This window comes from Sardina pilchardus, chromosome 23 (assembly GCF_963854185.1).
Source record: "Sardina pilchardus chromosome 23, fSarPil1.1, whole genome shotgun sequence".
NCBI lineage: Eukaryota > Metazoa > Chordata > Actinopteri > Clupeiformes > Clupeidae > Sardina > Sardina pilchardus.
Genome location: NC_085016.1, coordinates 6,953,732 through 6,978,826, shown reverse-complemented (window position 1 = coordinate 6,978,826; position 25,095 = coordinate 6,953,732). Strand labels below are relative to the sequence as shown.

Genomic DNA, 25,095 nt, shown 5'->3' with positions numbered 1-25,095 from the left:
AGGCAGACACGGTGCTCAGAGTCAGCAGGAGGTAGAGCAGAGACTGGGAGGGGTAGGCCAAGCTGTGGTACTGCTGAAGCAGGTTCCCCAGGGTGCTGAAATCCTCTCCAGACAGGACGTAGATCACGATGATGTTCCACACCGCGTAGCCCGCCAGGAACCCGTGAGCAAAAAGGCCGATCACCCTACAAAGACAACGGAGTGAGAGATAATCCAAAAGCAAAATGAGTTTGCAGAGGCACTCCGAGATTTTAGACAATAAAAAGCCTTTAATAGTACATGGCAAGCACTGGGTTTTAAAAGCACATGGGCCTACGCGTTGCGGCCATATTGGCCTTCATCAGGGCATAGACAAAGAAAAGAGAGAGATATGAAGACAATCATACTTAATATTTACATTCATTCATTTAGCAACTGACATTGTCCCCAGAGCAGCTTGGGGTGCCTTGCTCAAGGGCACAATGGTGGAAGCCGGGAATACCGTAATTTCCCGACTATTTGCCGCGGCTTAAGTAGGGTTCAGACCAAAGATTCCCGACGAGACGAGACGAGACGAGACGAGCCGCGACATTCTAAAACCTTGCGACTGCGACTCAACGTGTTTAATCAGAGACACTTTGGTTTAATGCTTTGCGACGGCTTGCAACTATGTGCAACTTCTAATTCACACCGCTGCAACTCAGTCTCGTCGCGTCGGGAATCTTTGGTGTGAATTGGGCTTTACACATTGATTTAGCAAAATTTCGTCAGCTACAGTATGAGGTTAATACGGGGGGCTGTTAATATGGTGTTAATATGGTTTTGTTTCTTTTAACTTGCATAAAACACTGTCCTGCGGCTTATATACACAATGCGGTTAATATGCTGGAAATTACTGTATACTTTTTAGGCTCCTTAGCCACTCAGCTACCACCACCCCAAACTTTACAAAGTGTCATCAAACTTAGCGACTAGCCTTGCTAGAACAATTAAACACCTAAGGTATAATTTAGGTAACTGAATCCATCATCCTATTTCTGTAGTTCATTTCAGTTGTGAAAGTGAAGGTGTTTAACATTCATAAAACAGACAATGTAGTGTTCATTTCTTCAAACACACACACACACACACCTATATCCACTGTGCACTTTCAGAGAAACGTCTCTGGTTGTCCACATGGACTGGATATCCATGAAGTTTGTATCCAGCTGTTCACTCGCCTTCCGTTTGTCGATCCGATCAGCTGCTTGAAATCGTCCTAGAGACACACACACACACACACACACACACACACACACAGAAGTAAGTAATGTCAACAATAGTGAGATCAATGATCAAGAAGAATGTTAAAAAAGACAGAGAGACACTCACGGCCACGTTCCACAAACACTTTCCCCACAGGTTGGCTCTGTCCGACTGGGGCGGAGAACAGGGAATGCTGGGGGATCGGCGACTGGGCGTCAGAGATGATGTCATCTTCCTCGACGTCCAGGTCATTGACATACTGCATCTCCACCACCTTGGGCTTCCTGGGGTTTGCAAAGGGTTTGCAGGACTTGCATTACTCACATTTCATTTGCTCAACTAACTGATAACTGTCTTCTGTTTTCTTCACAAAAATCCAAGCCTCAAACGGCCTTTTAAATGATGAGTTAGCAGTTTAGCTGTTAGAGCAATACCGTATGACAACACACACTCAATAACACTGACAATAGCACTGTAGATAATGATGGGCCTTTTGACTTTATAGTCACACTACAGTATAGTAAAGTTAAAGTAGCTTGCTTTGTCCTGTTCCACATATCAAGTGTTGAGGGCAGTGTGTATTGATTAGATTTTATAGATTCTGCCTGTAGAAGAACTCACTTCTTCTTTCTGGATTTCCGTGGTATCTCCTCTCCATCTGTGGTCTGTTCAACAGCATCTCCATTCACCAGACCTGCCTGATCCCCCTCCAGATCTGAAGTCCAACAACCAAAACAAAACATTCAGTACTTTCACACAGAACCGACAGTGCAGAAGTGGAAACAGGATGTCTAAGTAAAATAAAATACTGAGCCTGGGGTTCTCCCACGAGCTTGTTGTCTTACCGATGGTCTGTTGTTTCTTTTTCTTCTTTTTTCTCGGAGCAGGGACTTCCTGCGGTTCAGGGGTCACAGGTGTTTGGCTGCCTGACTGCCTACGACTCGCCAGGCCCCCCATCTCCATAGCAGTATCTGCATACACACATATGATGAATACATATTACACACGCACACACACACACACACACACAGACACACACACAGACACACACGCATGCACACGCACACACACACACACGCACGCACACACGCACACGCACACCCACACGCACACGCACACGCACACGCACACGCACACGCACACGCACACACACACACACACACACTAATATTAAAACAGCCTTTCTGCTGTATCCAGATAACAATCTGATCTCTTAAAACCATCAGGGCACGTACAGTATGTGTGAATCCCCGTATTCTTGTACCATTGTAATTAATGTTTCATTACAGGACTCACTTCTTGCCACGTATGTATTATTATTACACATTCTTTATCATTCAATTCCATTCTGTATAAGGCATTATTTTGATTGGTTTTGTTGGTATTGAATCTTGAATTCAATAGTATTGTATTAGTATTTTGAAGCATTGTATAGTTTAGTATTGTAATAGTATTGAATCTTGAATTTCCCCATGGGGATCAATAAAGTATCTATCTATCTATCTATCTATCTATCTATCTATCTATCTAGTATCTGCATCAAATGTAATGGCCAGCCTCTTACCGCCCTCTGTATCCTCTGTGCCATCGGTCTCTCGCCTGGCCTTCTTCCTTCTGGCCCTGGGCAGCGGAACCTCATCTGAACGCATAGAATGAATAGAATTACTAGAGCAGAAATAGATATGATGCAGCACATGCAGTCATAGACATGTATATACTATACTTGTGACTCAATATCAAATGACATGTTATTATGTGATACTGATACACAATATGATATTATAGAAGAGGGGAATGTTAGACATGGAAACTATGATATGTTCCTAAAATGACATAATAGAAGACAAAAGAAGAAGACTGGAGGATGTTAGATATATGTTTGATGTCTCATGGAAATTATGGGTATGTTCTAATTGCCTTGTTTCCTGTGAAGAGGACTACACGGGGCATTTGGCCATGGTCAGTGACATTTCATTCTGTGGGAAGCCAATATCTTACCTAGTGTGTCATCACTTCATTGGTGAAATCAGCAAGATCACAGAGAGGAGGGAAAGAGAGAGAGAGAGAGAGAGAGAGAGAGAATGATAAACACAGTGGATGGTCAGAGGAGTAAAATCGGTGGAAAGCAAAAAGGGAATTGGGTTGTCTTGAGTGCATATTACGCTCTAATTAGCTTATCAGTGGCCAGGGGGGAGAGAGAGGCCAAGAGTGACAACTCACCTGGCCAAGGAGGGCAGAGTTCGTCCCCGCTGTCAAAACCAGACAGACAAACAAGACAGGATGAGAACAACAGTAGATTGAGGTTAAAGTATATTTACATTTACATTTATTCATTTGGCTAATGCGTTTATCCAAAGCAACTTAGAGCAATGGATTAACATTTAAGCTACAGAGCTACAACTAAAGCAACATAATGATATTTAAGTATTAACATCTAAGCATTTTATATTTAAACTTGTAAAGCTAGGAGTTACCACTGCATCTGTCAATACTATACTGGGGGATAGGAGTGCCTGCATAAAGTACATATCAAATACTATTACATTAACTTAACCCAACACACCATAACCTGCACCATAAGAAAGGGTCTCTCATATCGGCATTGTCTTGAAATTATGAATCATGGATAAAAAAATAAATAAAAAATAGGCCTAATTTCCAGTGCAACACTGTGTGTGACAGACCACGTCAGGTGAATTCCTTCTACAATGGACTAGGCTGCGCATTGCATTAGAGCATAAATCAAATAAAGTCTATCACAATAGGTGATGACATTACAATTATCATAAATGACCAACTCCTAAATGAAAATAACCTAAACTAAATCCATTGAAAACTATCGAAAGGAAGAAATCAAGAGGTTTACCATGACTCATAACCAGTCGAAGAGCAAATATCGTGCCATCAATCCATATGCAACAAGTCGTTAGCTACCACACTCAACCTCATTTACCTATACTGACAGACTGGTTAATTAATGGCTCAAGTATAAACATGGGTGTGCAGGTCAGATTGTTTATGTTTATGTGTTTGTTCTTGGTACTTACGGACAGTCTCTTCGCCATTCCGTTTTAGGTGTGAAACACGCAATGCCCGCTTACTGTTGAACGCAGCATTAATCCTGAGCTAAATCGGACCACTAGCATCTGCCAGGTATTGGGATTACTCCTACACTGTCCAGACACTCAGCACCGAAGGGAGCTGGACTCACACGCCCTGAGACACCTCACGGTAGCCTATGAAACATCCTCAAGAGTCATCATAGCCTACTACCCTCATTATTGTTCCTTTTCCCAGTCCCAGATGTCCTCCGAGCCTAGGCCTACTACCAAATTCCGATTTTCACAGGACAGATCACTTATCTGACCAATGTTGCATATCAAGCGGACCTCGTTGTTCTTGCATAGGGAGATAGTTATCTCTAATTAGGACACGAATTAACCCATATCTAGAGGCACCTTTATACTATTTTATAGCTCAACAGAACGACCCATATCAGTTAGTAAAACTGTAAACATTAAAGTTAATGTTACTTACTGATGTCTGAGGCAGAGGTGGGAGTTCCCTTCTTCTTGTGCTCTTCACCTAGTTTAGATTAAATCGGAGTTGTGAACGAGAAACACATAGCTGCTAATCGGGGCCATTATATTTCGGCACATCCTTACATTAGCAGCATTGTACCAGAGAGGGTAAAAGCGGAGCTACCAACAAACAACGATGGGTTGTTCTAAAATAGCTTAGCAAAACATTATCATAACTTACTGTAGCTATCGATAGCTATTGCTAACTTTGGATAGCATCAGTTGTTGAGTAACGTTAACGGTACGTTATGTGAAACCAAACTATTCTATACAATCAGTTTTACTACTAACCTTTAGGCTTTCCGAATCCATACTGTTACAGGATATTTTCGCATCAAATCTGTATACAGAACAAGTACTAGGCCGAAACTGTTTGGTCTCTCATGCCCTCCCTGCGCTGCACAGTCAGACAGTTGTTTACTGTTGTCCTGAGATACAAGAAGCATGGTCGCCTATCCTACCGTAAGTCTGGTAATGTAGGCGCATTGCACATAAAGACCCTAGTATCCGTATATTACATTACATTGCATGGCAATGGCAATGCATGGCAACATGAAATGAAAAATTCAAGGAATTGTCAGATTTTATTTCTCCATATTCAATTTTATTGACGACAACTCAATATCTATAGAAAAATAAAAAACAAATTTAAAACAGCAAATCACAATTTAGAAATCAGCAAGATAAATTTCCCCCTGGAATTTAAGAAATACAAATTTGCTCACTCAAAATAGAACACAACATGCATAGTTTTACTTTTACTACAAAGAGTAATAAGAATTGATCATGTGAAGTGACATGTAAAAAAAAAATGTGAGTTTACAAATTAGTGCACAGTGTCTCTCCGCATGACTCCACCAAGCCACAGACTCTATGGCCCTGAACAGAATAACTTTTGACAGGATAGGCTACTCTATGCATGTATTGAGTAGCCTAGTGTTATAAGCAACCAAGGACAGGGCATGACTAAATCTAAAACACTGCCGTCTGAGTCAGATGTTTAACTGCCGAGCGCTACTTGAGAAATTCATGGGCAAAGGCCATGCCATTGAAACATTTTCTGAATAAATTTGGTTGGCTTTCATAACATTTTTGGTGTATATAAATAAAAACATTTTTGGATAAAAAATGGACACTTTAGATGGTAATGTCCCAAAAGGCATAGGCTACTTTTGTTGTCTTTCCATCGCTCAATGAAGACTTGTGTTTGCCATCATGTCAACAGTCCCATCTTGCCTTTTCTTTGAAAAGTACTGGTCATCTTCTCCTCAATATTCCCCCCTACACTGTTCACACTTTCTCCTTTCCTTCATATTTTCACTTCTCTTCATTTTTCATCTTCGACTCCCTCTTCATCCTCTCTCCTCTTGCCTCTTCTCTTCCTCTCCTCTCCTCTCCTCTCCTCCTTCAATCTCTCATCTGGCTCTTCTCAGGCCTGGTTAGTGGGTCGTATCCAGGATGCGGGGATCCACTGCGGTTCGTCCTGTGCCTTCCTGACGGCCGTGAGCAGCTGGACACATGACTCTTGCAAGCCATCATTCACGATCATGTGATCAAAAAACTGATAGAAGTGAGACTCCATCTTCCGGCCGGTCTCCTCTATCTCCTGGAGGTCTTCATCCTGAGAGACAGAAATGACAGAAAGAAAGAAAGAAAGAAAGAAAGAAAGAAGGGATGGGAAAAGAAAGTGTCAAAGAGAAAGAAGGAAGACAGGGGGACATTAATATCGGTAAATTAATAAAACATTTTTTTTTCTAAACATATAAATTCAGGCCTCAAAACCAGTAAGAACAACATATTTTGCCTGAATTATGCTACATTGTAGCTGCCACCATAACCACGTTTACATGTACACAGGAAGTTTATATTTCAGTGCGTCACCACTTAGTAGGAACTGACCACTTTCCCGCGGCAGAGTTAGGACTGTTTGGTCTAGCCTACATAAGCATGGATGGGCCAGAAAGCCGACTCACTTTGAAAGACCGGTTGATGTAATAGTTGGTGATGATCTCGGAGTTCTTCCTTGTGAGCTTCATGCTGTCAGCTGAAGGGGGTTTGATAAAGATGATGTAGGCTTTCAGCTCATGTGTCCGCACCGCTTGAATGCCCTGGGAAACCCACCATCAATTACAATGTTAGAGGAGAGTCAACAAAACAACAGACAGGGAATCACAAAAGGGAAATGCAAAAAGATCAGCTGTACAATGCAAAGACGGAATAAATAGAGAAATGATGAGACCACATAGGCTAGATTAACATAATAATAGTGTGTAATCACTGTAATGTTGAGGCTGAGGCTGCCATGGTGACGCTGAACAATATTTTGAACTGAGGACAAATTCATTTTGATGTGGTAAAGGAAGCGGAGCAAGAAAAGGCAAGACGTAAAACCCTCATGACACTCACATGGGGTTCGATGTCAATGACGCAGACTTTCCCATTGTGCAGTACTTGCTTGGCAGCATCTATGCTGGTGCCATAGAGGTAACCTCTGTGTTCCCCGTATTCAATGAACCTGAGCGATAGAGAGCAAAGGTCAAGGGTGGAACAGAGTAACCTGGTGCAAACATGAACAAGAAAAACACTGACTATATATAATCACATAAAAATATAGTTTTTAGCAGATGAACTGTCAAAAAGAACTTGCTGAGACATTGTGTACTTTGCCTGCCTTCTAAATTAGGGCCCTAAGAGTGGCACCTCACCTGTTATTGAAAACCATGTTCTCAAATAGTTCTCTGCTGATGAAGTGATACTCTCTCCCAGACTCCTCATAGCTCTTTCTAGGCCTTGTGGTGTCTGAACAGAAATCAAAACAACAACAGTAATCAGCAGCTGATATCAACACACTCACCACTGTAGTTGATCAGTCTAGCACATGGACTCAGGATGGACTTACGTGGCACTGCACCCTGGTAGGTCTTTGGGTCAATCTCAATGAGCCTCCTGCGGAGCTCATTCACGCCAACGCCAGAGGGACCTGGGAAGACACACAGACACTGTTAAGAAGGACATGCACACACACACACACACTCACACACAGACAGAACACACAAGACGCACATACTGTACAACGAATGTAGTATGTAGGAGTAGTTTTGCAGAGACTTTCATGTGAAGCAACAGGGATTTTGCAGGATTTAGAAATCAAACCCAATCTGACAGTTCCTCAGGCGGCAATGCTACCATGGCCCCACAATGTAAAATCTATCTGTCACAATGGCAGACCAGTTCTAGCACGCAAGCCATTGAAAATAGTGTCATTTTGCAGCGTCATTACAGATCGGATTGGGTTTACCTAACCTACACTCTTAAAACAAAGTTTTTTTTTAAGGCTTTGATTAACCCTTCAAAATGGTTTAAAGAACCATTTAGGGGTGCCATGTATGAAGCATGCAATGAAACCATTATTGGTTCTATGGTGGTGGAGTACTGTTGCGCTCGAGATGAAAGTCTTTTTTAAACCAAAAGATATCAGAAGAAGGCAGAAAAGGTTCGCACTCTGAAAAAATAGACATAAGTCTTTGCTGAAAAAGATTTTACTGAGCAGACGTTTCAGCCATTAGGCTATTCTCAATGCTCCCAGTGAGTCAACCACAGCCAGTTTATTACATCTTCTATTTAGCACCTTTTTTGCTAAGAGTGTATGTAGTGTGTGTGTGTGTAAAGTGAGCGTATTTAGCGTGTAAGGTGCGGCTCTCTCACCTATGAGGGCGATGAGGCGGTGGGCGTCCCCTGGGTGGCGCTGGTGGCGCACCACCTCCTCGTACGGGTTCTCCAGGGCCATGAGGCAGCTGCTGGGGCAGCGAGGGGTGCAGGTCTGGCCGTAGCCACTGGCCTGGGCCTTGCGCCGTCGGCACAGACGCATGCTCTTCCGGAAACCCGCTACGCACCACACACAAGCCCCCGAACAAACACAAAACAAGACAAAATAGATAAATAAATAAACTCATAACAAATCAGTTCCGCAGGCCAAACACTACTACACATGATCAATTTTGATAAAGTAAATTCAATGTAGACCACTGAGACATGAACCAACAGTAAATTACATTAAAGTATATCTCAGTATGTAACTAATATCACAGTGCAAAACCTATGGATGGGTACATCAACTACTGAGTGAAGCAAATTATTTACTAACAATTCAGTTTTTAGATCAATCAGCAGCAAGTGCCACTGAAATAATATTAATATTAATAATATTACATTAAAATATAATAATAGTATTAAGGAGGGGGAGATAGAAACAGACACACGTACCCAAGTAAACTCCTGCGACATTGGTGCTGAAATCACTGTCATCTACAATCCAGAAATGAATGGCGTCAGATAAGTGTATGGTAAGACATAGAGCAGATCTACAATATCTTCTTTCAAGTTACGAAGACAAATGTTTTTTTAAATCAACACAATGAGGTATAGTTTGATAAAAGGAAATGGTGAAACATACACACACACACACACACACACACACACACACACACAGCTACACACACACACACACACAAACACACACACACACACACACACACACACACACACACACACACACACACACACACACACACACACACACTTGTTACGCACCGTCCTTGAGTTCTTCTACCAAGCCAACAGGACAAGAGAAAAAGACAACATCAGCAAGCACTGCATTTACACATATTGTCTCAGGTCACTGAAACATACACAACTACAGATTTTAATCATCATACAGCAAGAACCAGACGACTGTGTTGAGATCAAACTCAAGTTGTATCATAAGAAATGTATATTATGTGTTATAGGTGTTTAAGTAAGGACTTACCTACCAGATTCAAACGCTTCCTCATCTGCAGGAGACAGACGTATTGCTTATCTGATTTTCACCTATTTATCGCTTATCTGATCATTTAAAATAATCTATATATTTATATACACTGCATCAACATAAAGGCAAGGTTTCTCACCTGTCTCTACGCATTTGTCATCGATGGCCATCAAGTCTTCCTCTGAACACAAACAGAAGAGACAGATTGATGAGAAAAACAACTCCTACTGTAGAACAGGACAGGATCTAATGTTCCCATAGGCTCCATTCCTCCCCACGGTGCTCACCTTCATCAACTGTGCTCACTATTGGTCAGCAGGGATAGAAGGAAATCAGCTCGTATTAGAACAACATCTCACGTCTGAACAGTTATTTTAGACAATCATATTCAGTTACTTTGGTCTAAGGTAAAATACAAGGTCTTTTAAATTGTACAATGTATATTTTGTCTATCAATGTATATTATTATCTGAGGCTGAAGATGACTATCGGATTTAAACATATGTTTACATGTGTGTATTATTTGTGCATATTAGGCTGGCTTCACATGCAGCTCTTGTAGTACTCACAGGTTTTGAGACCAGCTTGAACTTGGAATGGTTGTGACCACCAGGACTCTTTCTGCTTCCTGAGAAAAGACATATACACATACACACACACACACACACACAGAATTAGCAACCGACAGATGACACATGGATGTACACACACATGACCTCATGACGCACATTGAGCAGATTACTCACGTACTACAGGCACAAGTGGGATTGATTACAAAACAACAACAGGCTGATACCCCCCCCCCCCCTCTCCCCAGCCATTACAAAGTTGACCTCTAACCCTAGCATATGACAACTGGTGGATATAACATGTTACAATGGCAACTGGCACAATCCGGCGACCCTGACCTCTTAAGCAGGCTGGTGGAGGGGACGAGGCCGGCACAGAGCGAGGTGCTGGGCATTTTCTTGGCCTGCCACCAGAGGGCGTCCGTCTGGTCCACGATCTCCAGCACGTCTCCCTTGCAGAAGGCCATGCCTGCATCCACGCAGGGGATGGAGGGGTCCTGGTTGGGACTGTAGTCTGCCATGGCTCGCATGTACAGCTAGTAGAGGTGGGGAGTTACACACACACACACACACACACACACACACAAACAAACACAGAGGCAAACACGCAAGGCAGACAGAGACATGGAGTCGTGGACAATAAGCAAACATGCACACACATTGACATCCAGTGTACACATATCCATGCAAACACACATGCACACACACACACACACACACACACACACACACACCACACACACCACACACACACACACACACACACACACACACACACACACACACACACACACACACACACACACACACACACACACACACACACACACACACACACACACACACACACAAACACAAACACACACACTCAGACAGACAGATAGAGATGGGCAAAAAGGCAAACGCACAAAGAGACAAAGACAGGAACGTACAAACACATGCACACATAGATAAAGTAGCACACACACATACTCACACAAAGGAGCACACACAAACACACACACACACAGAGGGAGACAGTCAGGAGAAGAGCAGAGGTGCATAGAAACACACACACAAACACACACGCACACACACAAGCGGATACCTCCACAGGCCCACACAAAACAGACATATGCACATACACACAGGCATACACACACACACACACACATCAAACACACACACACACATACACACACACACACACACACACACACACACACACACACACACACAGACACACACACAGATAAATTTACACACAACATCAAAACAAAAGAGACCATCATAGACCAATGTTTTCAGTTGTTCAAACTATCTATATTGTATTTGTGTTATTCTGTGTATATTACACCGGTGATTAAGCTTAGATAGCAACTGATTCTGGAACAGGTCATGGAATAGTATATTATCAGCTTGGGTACTGTATATTTAACAGGCTTCTCTAATGATCAGTTCAAATGTATCTAGATTTGTCTACTCTGATCATCAGCACTAGTATGTCCAAAGAGGCGGAGCAGAGCTCACCATGGTCTGGTTGTTGATGGGTCGGTTAGTGATGGGAACCACTTTAAACATGATGGTGCCGTGGGAACAGGCCTGTCAGTCAGGGGGAGAAGAAAGGCTTCTTTTGTCATTTTGTCATAGAACATCCACAAGGTCAAGAAATACAATAACATTGTGTGTGTGTGTGTGTGTGTGTGTGTGTGTGTGTGTGTATGTGTGCAGGAGTAGACTAACCAGTATGTTTATGATTTGTTCAGGTTCGAGACCAAAGACAGGGTGACCATTCACTTCCACAAGTCGGTCTCCTGCATGTAATAGGCCTGCAGCGTAGAGATAATCAGACAACCACACACACACACACACACACACACACACACACACACACACACACACACACACACACACACACACACTCTCTAAATAAAAAATATATCCCCTAGATACAAGATAATTTAGAACATTAAATGTTCACAAAACACTGCGTATTGAAATTAAATCACAATCTCAAGTACTTGCATTGTGTTTGCAATCTCACTTTTCACTACTGTAGTAAATCAAGATACACATGTTTTGCTGTAACCTTTTAGTAAAAGTTTTTGTTGCTGTTGTCAGTATTTTTTAAGCGGATGTTGGCATAGTGGACATTCAGCACTAGGGCTGATATAACACCCTGATGCATGGTTTCAGCCTTAGTCTAGTCTCAGTCTAGTCTTAGTCTAGTCTAAGTCTAGTGTTATACTCACCGCTGCGGTCAGCCAGTCCTCCGTGGATGACCCTTGCCACGAATATTTCTCCCGTCGCCTCATCTCGCCTTATTGTAGCTCCCTGAAAACAAACAAACAAACAAACAAACAAACAAATAAATTCACTTACATTTATTCAGAGGAAACTTTTACACACCTGTGCTCAAACAGTGCACAGACACGCGTAAGATGGAAACAGAATGAGATGAGAGTGACTTCAGGCGAGAGTGTCTCTCATGGTTGATGAGTTGCTGAAGACACACACACATGGCGGCAGCTTTCTCCGTGGGAGGAGGGAATCAGAACACTGAAAGAGTGGATGAAAAGAGAGAGAGATAGATACAGAGCGGTAGATACAGAGCGGTAGATAAAACAGAGTGGTGACACTCCCATAGACCTCCATAGGAGAAAATGGCAGCGCTTTTTCCAGGCTATTTCCTCGTTATGGGACTTTTGGAACTATTGTACACCATTTACATCTCTTGGTTAGTAGTTAATGAGTTAATTGATTACACCTTCCAGCATCTAGAAGTACATCCCACCCTCCTGCAATTCAGCCCTTCAGCGCAGGTTTTTTGGAACTTTTGATCACGTGGCGGCGACATCAAAGCGTGTCGCAACTCTCTCTCTCTCTATGGCTCTGGGTATATAGAGAGAGACACTGAAATAATGTATGAAAAATTAAGCTGACTTTCCTCTGCTAATGGTCTACTTACCACTCCACCAATACCTCCTGCTGGGAGCCCAGTGAATGTTTTTATTTATTTTTTGTTAATCTGTTATTTCTATGTTTGAGTACAAACGTTTTCAGAACATAACTTGGATGATGGATGATGAGGACGCAGCGTGGATGACAAGGACACAGAATGATAAAAGGGACACGCACACACGCATGCAAGTATGGATTAGAGAGCCACGACTGGCATGCGATGAAGAAACTGCTGCGTGTAGAGAGTGATGGATCAAATAGAAAAACTACTCCCACGAAGAGAGATACAGCATGAGAGCGCACACACACACACACACACACACACACACACACTTTCAGACCAGAGCCAGCACGGCCATATGTCCACAGAGAGAAGTGTCACACACATGTCATGTTTGGGTCATCATAAGACACGAAGATGACATGGCATGCAGAGGTGAACATCACAGAAAGAAACAGATGTGATGTCATGATTCAGGAGGATGGACAGAGATGTTGAGAATGCTATCGTAGAGCTGCTGTGAGCAATGGATGCTATTTCATTGACCAAAGGAGATTTCCATGATAAGATGACAAAACTATGATACCATGAATTATGAAGTATGAATCTATGACAGAACTAGATGTTTTCAGGAAAAAATACCTTTAGTATTCATTGCTACATAATGTATCAATATGGTCAAGAGGTGTTAACAAATCAGGAGAATTCCAACGAGATGGGCATCTCTATCTGTCAATCCCACTGTGGGTTAATGGAATGGGTGGACACACAGCTGTGGAAGAAATGCGGGAATGATGAAACATTCCATGAATGGCGGCAGAGATGACATTCCATGAAGGAAGATGGAGAGAAATGGGTTTAAAAAAAGAACAAGCATTGCCTGTGTGACACGCTGTTCTGGAACCTTCCGGAAGGCAAGGAGTGTGACGCAGAGGAGTGTCGGTGACGAAGAAGAAGAAGAAGAAGAAGAGAGGGGCTGTGGTGACTTCACTTCCTCTTCTTCTTCCTCCTCTTCTTTTTGACTGACAGGCAGCCGGTGTCGTCGGTCTCGACTTTCGCCGGCCACGTGCCGTTCGGCAGAGACGGCCGACCGTCTGCAGCCCTGCACGGGGAAACCGACGGCGTCCTCCTCCTCGCCCGGCCGTCGGGCGACATGGTCGCCGAGAGCCGACTCGGCGAGGAGTGGTTCCCCTTCGGCCTCAGCGGCCTCTCCAGGAAGTAGGTCATGGGGCCTGAGGATGAGGAGGATGAGGAGGAGGATGAGGATGAAGAGCAGGAGGGACACCGGGCGTGGCGCGGGGGAGGAGAGCGGCGTACGGTCCGGCTCTTGCTGCGCGGGGAGCCCTTCAGGACGGGCAGGTTGTTGACCGGAATGCTGCGTGGCACAGCGTAGTCGTGCCTGTCGTCGCTGGGCAGCACAATGTCGGGCACGTTGGCATGAAGAAGCGGTCCATTACTGGGGGCGCTGCCGCTAGGCTGAGTGGCACTGCTGGGCCCGTTTCTGGACATCTGACCAGAACTGTTGTGCTCGACCAAGATGTCGCTGTGCGCGGATTCCGTGGAGTTGGCGGGCGACACGGAGGTGGTGTTGTTGCCGGTGGCGACCAGTCCCTGCAGCTTGTCCACCACCTCGGCGAGCATGGCGAGGGCGTGCGCGTTCTCCTGCACGCTCTCGGACATGCGCTCGGTGGCGGCGGCCATCTTGCGGCCCAGCAGGCACACGTCGTTGGTGCTGCGCTCCATGTGGCTGGCCGCCTCCTGCACGCTCGAGCGCAGCTCGTCCAGGCTCTCCTGCTTGGCCAGAGCCACCGGTTCCACCAGCCCGCGGGCCGGCCAATGCCCCTGCCCTGGGATCTGCCCCGGGATCTGCCCCCGGCCCCGGCGCAACTGCATGGGGCTGGACGGGGCGGTGCAGGCCCGTGGAGGGGTGCGGGGGGAGAGTGGGGGCACTAGGGGCTCAGGGTAGTTCAGAGAGGGGCAGTAGGTGTGGTAGTAGGGGTGGGAGAGGGCCCACTGATGGGGCTGGGGGAAGTGGTGGTGGGGGGAGTGGGGGGCGGTGTGGGGGGTGGTGTTCACCTCCTCTATCATGTCATCTTCTGACAGAGGGATGGAGAAAGAGAGAGAGAGAGAGAGAGAGAGAAGTGGGAGGAAAGAAGAATGGCAAATGACAGGTGGAGGACAAGGTAGTGAAATGATTGACAAAGAAGAAAGCAGAAAAGTTAGCGATATGCGTTTTGGAACTTCTGAACTGATTAAGAATTCTTTGCAAAATCATGCAAGAAATGTGTTGAATGAGAAAACGTAGACAGAAAAAAAAAGAAAAGCATGACAAAGCCCCAGTTGAGACTTTTAAGACTGAGCTGTGCCTTCCTGCCTCGGCCCCCAGTCCTTACCAATCACAACAGAGCTGCATACAGAAGGCGCGGAGTGATGGAACCCCTCTTCCCAGAATGCACTGCTCTGCTGGCACACGTTATAGCCCCTCACGGCACTGCCATTGGCGTTGCAGCATGGCACGGGGGACTTGGGTACGCTCTCGGCTTTGGAAGGGCGCGGGGTGGACAGTAAGCGTGCCGAGGGAAGGCTGCCTATCCGTGGAGGAGGGCGCGGTCGTCTCCCGCCCCGCTTTCCAGAACCGGAGCTCCGGCCGGGAATGAGTTTTTGGCGAGCCAGCCTCCGCAACTTGTCCCAGTGGCTGTGGACGGTGCCCTCGCCGACCCCCTTCTCACACAGAGGGAAAATCAACGGACAGTTATCACTATTGCACGACACATAGAATGCTCCACTACGGCGAAAACGCAGTACAAGCTGTGCAGGACTGTCCATGAAATACTGGACACGTTACTTACTGTAAATGCACAGCAATGGTTACCTACTACGCCAACATTGTTCATCCAGTGTGGATGCAACAAGCACAAATCAAAAACTGAAAGAAGCCCTATAACAGTCTAAAGATGCTAAGAGCAGTTAAACTAACTTCTAGTTACAACTAGAAATTAACAAACACACCATAATACAAATTGTGAGATGCTTCCTGCATGTGCTGAACATACAGAATGACTAACTAGATTCAGGGGATTTACACGAGTCTGTGTAGGTCGCCACTCACCAGGGGCTGGTTGTTTTTGACCAGACAGACAATCCTCATGGCCTCCTCGTCATCTGGCAGGTCTTCAGGCAGAGGGGGCAGTATAGGGTCGAAGTCTTTCTGCGCCACCAAGTCATGGGCCAGAAGCAAGGCCTACAGTACACACATTTCAAACCCACAACATCAAACACCAAATAAATATGTTTACATTGATAACAAGAACTAATACATTTTTGAATGGGAGCTCCCTGGCATGCAGACCATCCCTTATTTTTGTACTGAATCCTGCACCCATCCAATTTGGGCTTTGGGATATGTGTGGCCTTACACGGCTTGACTTGTATTTACTGCTTGACGTGATTAAAAGGAGCCGTATGGTCTTGCTTACACTCTATTGTATCTAAATTGTCCCTTGGGTGAGCAGCCTGGCTGGCTGACTGACTTGCTGGGATTAATGTCTATTTCAAAAGGTAATCTTTTCCAAGCAACAGAAAGCCAAAAATAAAGCTTAATAGAAAAAAAACAAAAAAACACTACGTAAGAGTTCAACCCTCAGGAGGTCAGCGAGGCAATTTAAGCAGTGAGTAATTCCAACATGATCCCATTTCAAACTCAGACCCTAGTTGCATTATATAAATTCCATCTACCTCCAAGATAAACTTGATACCTGTACAAAACAATGAACTGATCCCAGGTCAGGTATTTGTGAAATCATTACACACCTGAATGTGAGGCTTCCTCAGTAGGTCGTACAGTTCTCTGGCTTCCGGAGATGGACCCACCATAGGTGACAGGTCACCCAACACCTACACACACACACACACACACACACACACACACACACACACACACACACAACATGCACATGCATATGCACATACACACACAGACACACACACAAGCATGCATGCATGCACACACAGACACGCAGAAGGGGGGTGGGGAGAGGATGTCAGTAGGGGGACTTAGTCAGTGTGTTAATGAGGTGGAGGGTCAACATGGGTGGCTAAGTTTAAGCTGCGTGGCTAAGAGCAGTGATTGTCAATCTGACCTGCAGAGAGAGATTCGAGGCAAAGGGGAGGTAGGGCCTGGGAGCCGACCGCAGGTACTGCTGTAAACACTCATACACCTGAGAGAGAAAGGGAACGAGAGGGAGAGAGAGTAGAAAGGGAGAGATGGAGGAAGGAAGAGAGAATGGGAGAGAGAAAAATAAAGAGGAAGGATGTAAAAGTCATTTGAGCAAAAAGTCTGTGGAACCCAGAAATTAGTTATGAAGGAGGACATAAGGATTTGTAGCCTACCCTTAATGTACAATAAATCAGCAGTATAGGCTGACCAGTCATACAATAGGTGGCACACATATTCAAAGCTTACAACTGCATGCAAATATTTTCAGTGTACATAACACATAAGATTGCACTCTCAATACACAATATTCTCAAAACTGAGTCATCCTCCAAAATATAGATTAAGTGATGCTTACTGGAACTGAATGATGTTAACCACCAATGAAAATCAACCATATGAACAGGCCCTAACAGCCCAAGCAATGGTACCTCAGTGTCCAGTGAAAGTGCAAGTAAGGAAGCTGACCTTGAGTAGAGACTGCAGCCAGGGGGCATTGAGGAGGCTGAAGAGCAGGTCAGCTCCATTGATGTCTCTGCTGATGGAGTCCCTGACCTCCTCCACCACCAGGGCCAGGATTTGTGTCAAACCTGCAACAACATGGAGTAGACGTGTCAGAGAACCAGACTGTAAACACACATCATCCACATACAAGTTGCCACTCGCTGGGCTGATCTCTCTCTATCTCTGTCTAGGGTTCAAAACTGGATTAAAAGTTAGAAAGTGGGAAGTATATCAATGTTTTGTTTCTTAACATTGTTGTAGTTGTATTGTTGTCTCTCACCATTTTCACCCAGGACAGGGGAGGTGGGAGGTTTGGTCTCCAGAGCTGGCCTCATATCGTGGGTTCTGCTGTCAAAGTGGGTCTCTCTTGATCTTCAGTGTGGATCCCTGCTGGAGGGATACAGCAGGCTTAGACCAGATCCCAACCAGGCACCCGTCCGGATCAGATTCCTTTGTAGAAGATCATTCCACATCAACAACACAAAGACCTATCCAACTTGCATGTGTATGCCGTAGTGTATATCTGTTGAAGTAATCTTGACAGTGCAATCCTCCTCAATTTCTGGCAGTAGGGGGCATGGACGTTTTTAATAGGAACGGTGAATAAAACAAGTAGAACACGACTTTATCCTTTAGCGATCTCCTGTTGGGCTTAACCAGAGCCTAACGCGACACGACCAATCACTGGGTTAAGTACTTAAATCCTGCTTGCTTACCTCTTCTTCTCTTCCTCCTCTTCTCTCTCGGTTTCTCTCTCTCTCTCTCGTTCTTTCCAGACTTCTCTTCAATTCACAACTCTGCTGGCATCCAAGGCTTCATGTTATAGTAAAGGTGCAGCACCAAACTCCATGTTGGTCCACGGAGGCTCCCCGCCACTGCCAAGCGTACAGGGGGAACAGCCGGGTGATATTCCCTTCCAGAGTGTCTCGGGAAAAGAGGGCAGTAATCCCTGTCTATCCGACTTAATCCCAAGTGAGTGAGTGAGTGAGGGAGAGAGAGAGGCAAGTGAGAGAGAGAGGGAGAGAGAAAAAAAGGGAGAGGGAGAGAAAGAGAGAGAGAGAGAGAGAGAGAGAGAGGGATAGAGAGATATACAAGAGCACACAGAGGGGTTTCCTGCACTTCAATTTTTTTCTGCTACACAGGAATGACTTTAAGCTTCTTATTAGTATTTCTGCTCAGAACACAATGCAGTAATAAAAAAGCAGTTAACCTGCACACACTCACACAAAATAAATACATATGTGAACCCCGACCCCACATAGCAAATTCAAACACACACAGAAACCTCCATACTAATGCCATGCCATGTAGTATACACACAGATCAACCCTTGTCACTAATGCGCAGTCACTCCCACACACATACACACACATACACACACTCACACACACAAAGAGTAGGATGAAATCCCTTTGCGTGTAAGTAATCTGGGGTAGATTCTCACCCCCAGTCCCCAATCCCCCTACTAATGTATGGTCAGTCTTTACATGACCAATACAACATGTTACGCCACACTGTCATAGAATATGTTACACAGAATATGCCACAATGTATAGGGCATATCATCCCACCAATGCCCACTTATACAGTACCTACAGTATAGGGCATGGTCAACATGACCGAATGATTCTGAACTTCAATCTATTACTTAATCACTGGGATTTTTTCTGGTCATAAAACGGAATCTAGGGAGTAGAATTGGCCCAAGAATGGGTCTTTGAGGCACGCCACATTTATAACTAATGAAGTAGATGTTTTAAATCCACCATAGACAGTTGTCACACACACACACACACACACAACTGTACATTCAGTTCCAAGGCTGCAGAGATCAGTAATGATTTTAGAGTGGGCAAGTAATCTTGTCAAGAAGAGGGATAAATGGTTTTCTAGTGCATGGACAAGCATTGATGGCTGTGAGTGACAGATCCATAGGCTGATGAGCTCCGCAAAGTCAACACGAAGGTAGGAAAGCTTACGCGTCAACTACACAAGTATCTGTAAACTCCAATAATATCTTCTTTTCTGAAACATGAATGCAAATAATGCAAACATGTCTGAACAAGTCAAGATGTGTGATTCTGTGTGAGAGAAAGAGTATGTGTGTGTGTGTTAGAAAATATATAAATAAAATGAATAAAGTCCACACCTTTCACTGATACAACAGTTTATTGCCCTCCAAGTTAGACTTATCAAGACAAAATCCTATGTACATTTTATCATATATTTACTTACTTAAAAATAAGTGTACACACCCCCAACACAACACCAGGCATAGGCACAGACCCACAATCCGTTTTTGATATCGGCAGCACAAACACTTTAGGTAAATTCCAAAGGCGCCCTAAGAAATACAATCAGGAATTGTAATTGAAGTTACGTCATGTTGGGTTGGGTATATCATGCAACGCCTGGCATGTCGATGCTGGAAAGAGACATGTGGTTAGATTGCACGAAGCAGTCATCTTCCATCAAGGTATCAAATCACACCATAATGATACACACAGAGCCTCACATACGGCCCATAGACAAACATACAACAACATACATGCATGATATCACAGCCTGCTAAAACTCGTCCTCCTTTGTAACAGGACATGGCTGCCGCTCCATATACACAACACTTGACTGGGAGATATTAAAAGCACTTTGTGAATTTACGTGTCTCCATGTCCTGTTTCCGCCAACCATCTTAGATGATGTTCTCGATCAGATTATCATTCAGATTACCAACATCACTGGGATTACAACTGTAGCCTGATCTAATAGGCAGACTATTAGTCCAAGTTGAACGTTCACCGAACATTCTGAAGAACATTACCACAGTGGTCAGATTTAAAATAACAGTAAACAATAATAATAATTAAAAAAAAACATCACAGTTATTGCTGAATGTAGTAGAGAAATTGTTTTGTGCCAGGTGCTGTGTTGTTACTAGTCTATGCTTATCCCAAATGTTGTGATAGTATACATGTCAGTCTATCACCCCAGTTGATAATATCGCTGAGTAAAAAGAGAAATTAAATAGTTAAAAGTACAAAGTCCATCGTCACAAACAGGAACTGATGACTGGTAAACATACCGTCAGTCTTAATAAAACTCTTGCAGATTGCTGATGTTCTGTTGCACATCATCAGCCACTCTGATATGACGCAATGTGTTACTGTATGTGTGCGTGGGTGTGTGTGAGTGCGAGTCCGTCATCTGACTCCCAAGGTCACTGCTGGAACACCATCTCAAGTCGTCCATTGACCTCTGACCTTGAGAGCTGATATGCAAACTGACAGATGATCAGATAAGAGCAGAGTCCGCCGAGGAGGATTACTCACAGCGACGCACACTCTCCGTCGAGGTCGAATTGACCACTTACATGTCCCTGACCATGACTGAACACGGAGCGGATGGTCGGAGGCAACATTAAGGACGGTTTCAAGTCAGCCTTATGGCCATCTTGGCTATACTCCCCCCCCCCCCACCCCACACTTCCCGAAGAAGCTGCTCACAAGGAGTGAGATTGTCAGAGTAAATATCTTTCTTATAGACACCTTGTGAACATTCTTGGACTTTACACGAGTGTGAATGTCTGAATCTGATTATGTAAGATGTCAAATCAAACATTATTTTCCCCCCACTTAATAGAAAGCTTCAACATAAATATGCGATGAACCAGTCGCTATCAAATGAACCCAAACTAGGTTAATCCCTTCAGAGCATCCCTTTGCTCTATGTTCATCTGACAGTTGGTGCGGAGTTAAATAATGTCTTTCACATGAGGTTACTTGGTATTGTAAACCAGCAACTGCAAACATTTGGTAAACTGCAAACAAAGCTGGAAGTCACAGGGATACTGCGTGCTCGGACACAGAATTTGGAACACACTATTCACAAAATGACAACAATGTGCATATTTCCACAGAAACCTACTGTACGTGAACAGGTCCTACGTGAACCGGTTTAAATTCCTCTTTCTGATTTGGTTTACGTTTTACTACACTGTTAAGTACACTGCACTGTGAACACGGATGTGTGTGTGTGTGTGTGTATGTATGTGTATGTGTATGTGTATGTGTATGTGTATGTGTATGTGTATGTGTATGTGTATGTGTATGTGTACAGTATGTGTATGTGTATGTGTATGTGTATGTGTATGTGTATGTGTATGTGTATGTGTATGTGTACTATGTGTATGTGTGTCTTCTTACTGTTGTGTCAGAGTTCTGAGTGACCCCTGAGTGAAAAGAAATAACCTTCATGAGGTCACCCAGAAGCAACAATGGTACTAAGAAACAATACTTCCTCTCAATCGAGCTTAAACACTGGTACAATGAGGTACCGAACACTGAAACACTGGAAGTTGTCATCGCAAGTCAAAACCACTGCGCTAGCAGGATTTCACTACAACATCTCTCTTCAGAGGTCACTTCAAAAAAACTAAGAACAAAGCTTATATGTCTTCACCTTTTCCTCTTAACCTTGTCAGTTATTTGCATAACACTGTAATGTTAAAAAAATCAGACAGAGCCACTACACTCTCTGAGATGCGAGTGTGTGTGTGTGCAACGTAAACAGTAGCAGACGATATGTTTACTTGGGCCAGGCTCTGGGTAAAGCTTACGAGAACGCTTCCACATAATAAATACCAAAGGTGTGAGTTTTTTCCTAAAGCCCTGGATCTCTGAAACTCCACGAGACATAGTGTGCTTAATCATGGTAACAGCATGAGGTCTGAACAAGTACTGTACAAATTAAAAAAAACTGCAAGTATATTAGTGTTCAACAATAATAATAATAATAAAAAAAAACATTCAACAGGTGCTATGCATTGGTCCGTGTGTCCATCTTAGTGGACATGAGAACATGACATCACTGGTGAGACAGACCACCAAGACATCACAGAGACACCCCTAGGACAAAACGTGTTCCATTCAGAATACACCCACTGGCAGTTCTACCGCAGAACACCCAGCGGTCACTAAAATGGTTCTACTGTGGAACACACACAGTGGTTAGAGAATATGTCATAGGGGAACAGGGGTAGTGTGTGGGTGAGGGTTTCAGGACATGCTGGTAGTTACTGTAGCCAATCCACAGAAGAGTATGATAGACGTTGAAACACTCGTACGGAGGCAAACGTCCCCACCAGAGGCCGAGTGGCACACTTCTGACAGGGCTTGCCACGGAGTCCTTGTTTTGTCAAGCACTCTGTCATGATCTGTGATTGGTTAGCTGACCTGTCACTCAGCAAGACGCATCAAGCCCAACCACTAGGTGATCTTCTCATGCTGGATCTGGTAGTAACTAGCCTGAATGGGCAGAGGGAACAGAGCAGTGATTGAAACAGTTGATTGATTGATCAGTAACACACACAGTTACTGAAGACAATAGACACACACTTGGAGAGTCCACACGTAATCTGAATGTGTTTGTGCGTGAAGTAGGTATGTCTGTGTTTGTGGCTATATCTCTGTGTGTTTATGTATTTCTACAGTATGTGTGCGTATGTCCAAATATGTGTGTCCATCCCCAGATGTGTGGGTGTGTGTGTGTCCCAATATGTGTGAGTGCCAGTGTGTGTGAGTGCCCTTGTGTGTGTGAGTGCCCCTGTATGTGAGTGAGTGTAAATATGTGTGAGCGTGAGTGAGTGTGTGTGTGTGTGTCTACATATGTGTGAATGCCCGTGTGTGTGTGTGTGTGTGTGTGTGTGTGTGTGTGTGTGTGTGTGTCTACACATGTGTGAGTCCCCGTGTGTGTGTGTGAGTGCCCGTGTGTGTGTGTGAGTGCCCGTGTGTGTGTGTGTGTGTCCGTGTCCGTGTGTGTGTGTGTGTGTGTGTGGCCTACCTTGAGTGTGGTGAACATAATGCCGTGCTCCCCATGCTGCACACACGGGTCCATCAAGTCCTCAATCAGGTTGACCTCCGACCCCAGATTCCTAATGCTGTCGTAGACAGCGAGAGGCACAGCAGATGAGCCGAGAGCACACCACTCATTTAAATCACATTACACCACACCACTCTTACATGATTGATCAGCAGCAATTACTCATCACAGCACTCCGTGTCCACTCCAAGGCTGAGGCTACCGGTCTAGAAAACACCATCTAATCCACACTGCCATTACAATTCAGTCTGTCGACACAATGCTGCTTGTCCCCCCGCCATTTTCAATCTTGCAATGATCAGGGCTTATAGCAAGGATCATTTCTGTGCCTGAAGTACTAGACATTTCCGAGGACTATTATATATAATTCCTTATTTTCAAATCTTAAGCCCTGCCCATGTCTGAATTCTGACAGTGACGGAGAACTTTAAGCCCTGAATTAGACTTGATATAAATAATTTACATTATTATATATAGAATAACAATGATAAATCCTGTGGCACAAGTTACTGCATCATCCATAACACAGTCAAGTGCCCAATGGGTCCCAAGGTCATTTCCTGGTCCCGCCCCCATCTCTCTCCCACTTGCTTCCTGTCACTCTTCACTGTCCTATCTGAATAACGGCAAAAAGCCATAAATATCAATTGAAAAAAACGTCTTGGAAGTGTTTTTTTTTCCTCCTCTTTTTTTTCAGGTTCTGAGGTGATTGTGTGACCATCGTTATAAACATCTGCATGCACAGATGACCTTCTTATACATTATGTAATTATAGCACTAACAGTCCAGGGCTGGTGGTGTAAAACTGAAACAGATGTTTTGACCAGACTATAAACAAACAGAGGAGCCCTGTCTGCCCAAAATAAACCCCAAAATAAATAAATAAACAAAAACAAACATTTTCTATTACCATAGTTTAAAGTATTAAACAGTTACACAATGTTAAAGACAAATCACAAAGGACAGATTTGAACTTTTCAGATCCAAGATTCTAGAGTGAGCTACATACCGCGCACGTAGGACCACATAGAGGAAGACAGGGAACAGGTCGTCCATGGACCACAGGAAGTCCTCTTTCAGCAGCGCTAGCACTTCCTGCGTGATCTCCTCGAAGGTCAGCTGAATCACCTGCAGCTTGTCGGACGGAGTGAAAGTTGTACTGGATGGATGGACACAAGCAGACACACACACACACACACACACACACACACACACACACACACACACACACACACAAGCAGAGATTAATAAGTGAATGACACACCAGAAAACACAACACCAATGTGACTGGGATACTGTCCATGCATACAAAGACAAGACATGCCTCATTACACATTTCTACACTGTGCATAAGCACGCAGCAGGTTTTAAACCTT

The 25,095-nt window shown here is 44.2% G+C and overlaps 3 protein-coding genes across 3 annotated transcripts in view; all 3 read right to left on the bottom strand.

Annotated features, from left to right (window-relative positions):
* Nucleotides 1-5,217, bottom strand: part of tmem237b (transmembrane protein 237b) — a 7,613-nt gene extending 2,396 nt beyond the window's left edge. The window contains exons 1-10 of the mRNA XM_062527896.1: nucleotides 5,097-5,217; nucleotides 4,762-4,809; nucleotides 3,445-3,473; nucleotides 3,223-3,236; nucleotides 2,789-2,863; nucleotides 2,070-2,195; nucleotides 1,846-1,939; nucleotides 1,351-1,508; nucleotides 1,111-1,237; nucleotides 1-185 (exon numbers count right to left, since the gene is read on the bottom strand). The exon at nucleotides 1-185 is cut by the window's left edge and continues 1 nt beyond it. Of these exons, the coding sequence (XP_062383880.1) occupies nucleotides 1-185; nucleotides 1,111-1,237; nucleotides 1,351-1,508; nucleotides 1,846-1,939; nucleotides 2,070-2,195; nucleotides 2,789-2,863; nucleotides 3,223-3,236; nucleotides 3,445-3,473; nucleotides 4,762-4,809; nucleotides 5,097-5,117 (877 nt within the window). The 5' untranslated portion in view covers nucleotides 5,118-5,217. The remainder of the gene's footprint in view (nucleotides 186-1,110; nucleotides 1,238-1,350; nucleotides 1,509-1,845; nucleotides 1,940-2,069; nucleotides 2,196-2,788; nucleotides 2,864-3,222; nucleotides 3,237-3,444; nucleotides 3,474-4,761; nucleotides 4,810-5,096) is intronic.
* A 205-nt stretch (nucleotides 5,218-5,422) lies between these two features.
* mpp4b (MAGUK p55 scaffold protein 4b) lies at nucleotides 5,423-18,177 on the bottom strand. Its single transcript, XM_062528568.1, has 21 exons — nucleotides 18,123-18,177; nucleotides 17,807-17,928; nucleotides 17,265-17,342; nucleotides 16,936-17,019; nucleotides 16,235-16,366; nucleotides 12,416-12,497; nucleotides 11,907-11,992; nucleotides 11,694-11,765; nucleotides 10,524-10,720; nucleotides 10,185-10,243; nucleotides 9,903-9,920; nucleotides 9,755-9,796; nucleotides 9,617-9,637; nucleotides 9,396-9,410; nucleotides 9,069-9,110; nucleotides 8,511-8,690; nucleotides 7,705-7,785; nucleotides 7,511-7,604; nucleotides 7,212-7,320; nucleotides 6,779-6,913; nucleotides 5,423-6,426 (listed from the first exon to the last, which is right to left on the bottom strand). The coding sequence occupies exons 1-21, from the start codon at nucleotides 18,175-18,177 to the stop codon at nucleotides 6,235-6,237; spliced, it is 1,896 nt and encodes a 631-aa protein (XP_062384552.1). The 3' UTR covers nucleotides 5,423-6,234.
* A 1,815-nt stretch (nucleotides 18,178-19,992) lies between these two features.
* als2b (alsin Rho guanine nucleotide exchange factor ALS2 b) overlaps nucleotides 19,993-25,095 on the bottom strand; it is a 28,275-nt gene continuing 23,172 nt past the window's right edge. The window contains exons 34-36 of the mRNA XM_062528567.1: nucleotides 24,729-24,878; nucleotides 23,681-23,777; nucleotides 19,993-23,145 (exon numbers count right to left, since the gene is read on the bottom strand). Of these exons, the coding sequence (XP_062384551.1) occupies nucleotides 23,107-23,145; nucleotides 23,681-23,777; nucleotides 24,729-24,878 (286 nt within the window). The 3' untranslated portion in view covers nucleotides 19,993-23,106. The remainder of the gene's footprint in view (nucleotides 23,146-23,680; nucleotides 23,778-24,728; nucleotides 24,879-25,095) is intronic.

What these genes read in the sequence shown, in the direction of transcription:
- mpp4b (XM_062528568.1), bottom strand. Translation starts at nt 18,177, where the DNA reads ATGAGGCCAGCTCTGGAGACCAAACCTCCCACCTCCCCTGTCCTGGGT. An exon ending in TCAAAAACAACCAGCCCCTG is followed by an intron (nt 12,498 to 16,234) that starts GTGAGTGGCGAC and finishes GTTTGTTTTCAG; the next exon opens with GGAGCTACAATAAGGCGAGA. An exon ending in CCATCAACAACCAGACCATG is followed by an intron (nt 10,721 to 11,693) that starts GTGAGCTCTGCT and finishes CACCTCTACTAG; the next exon opens with CTGTACATGCGAGCCATGGC.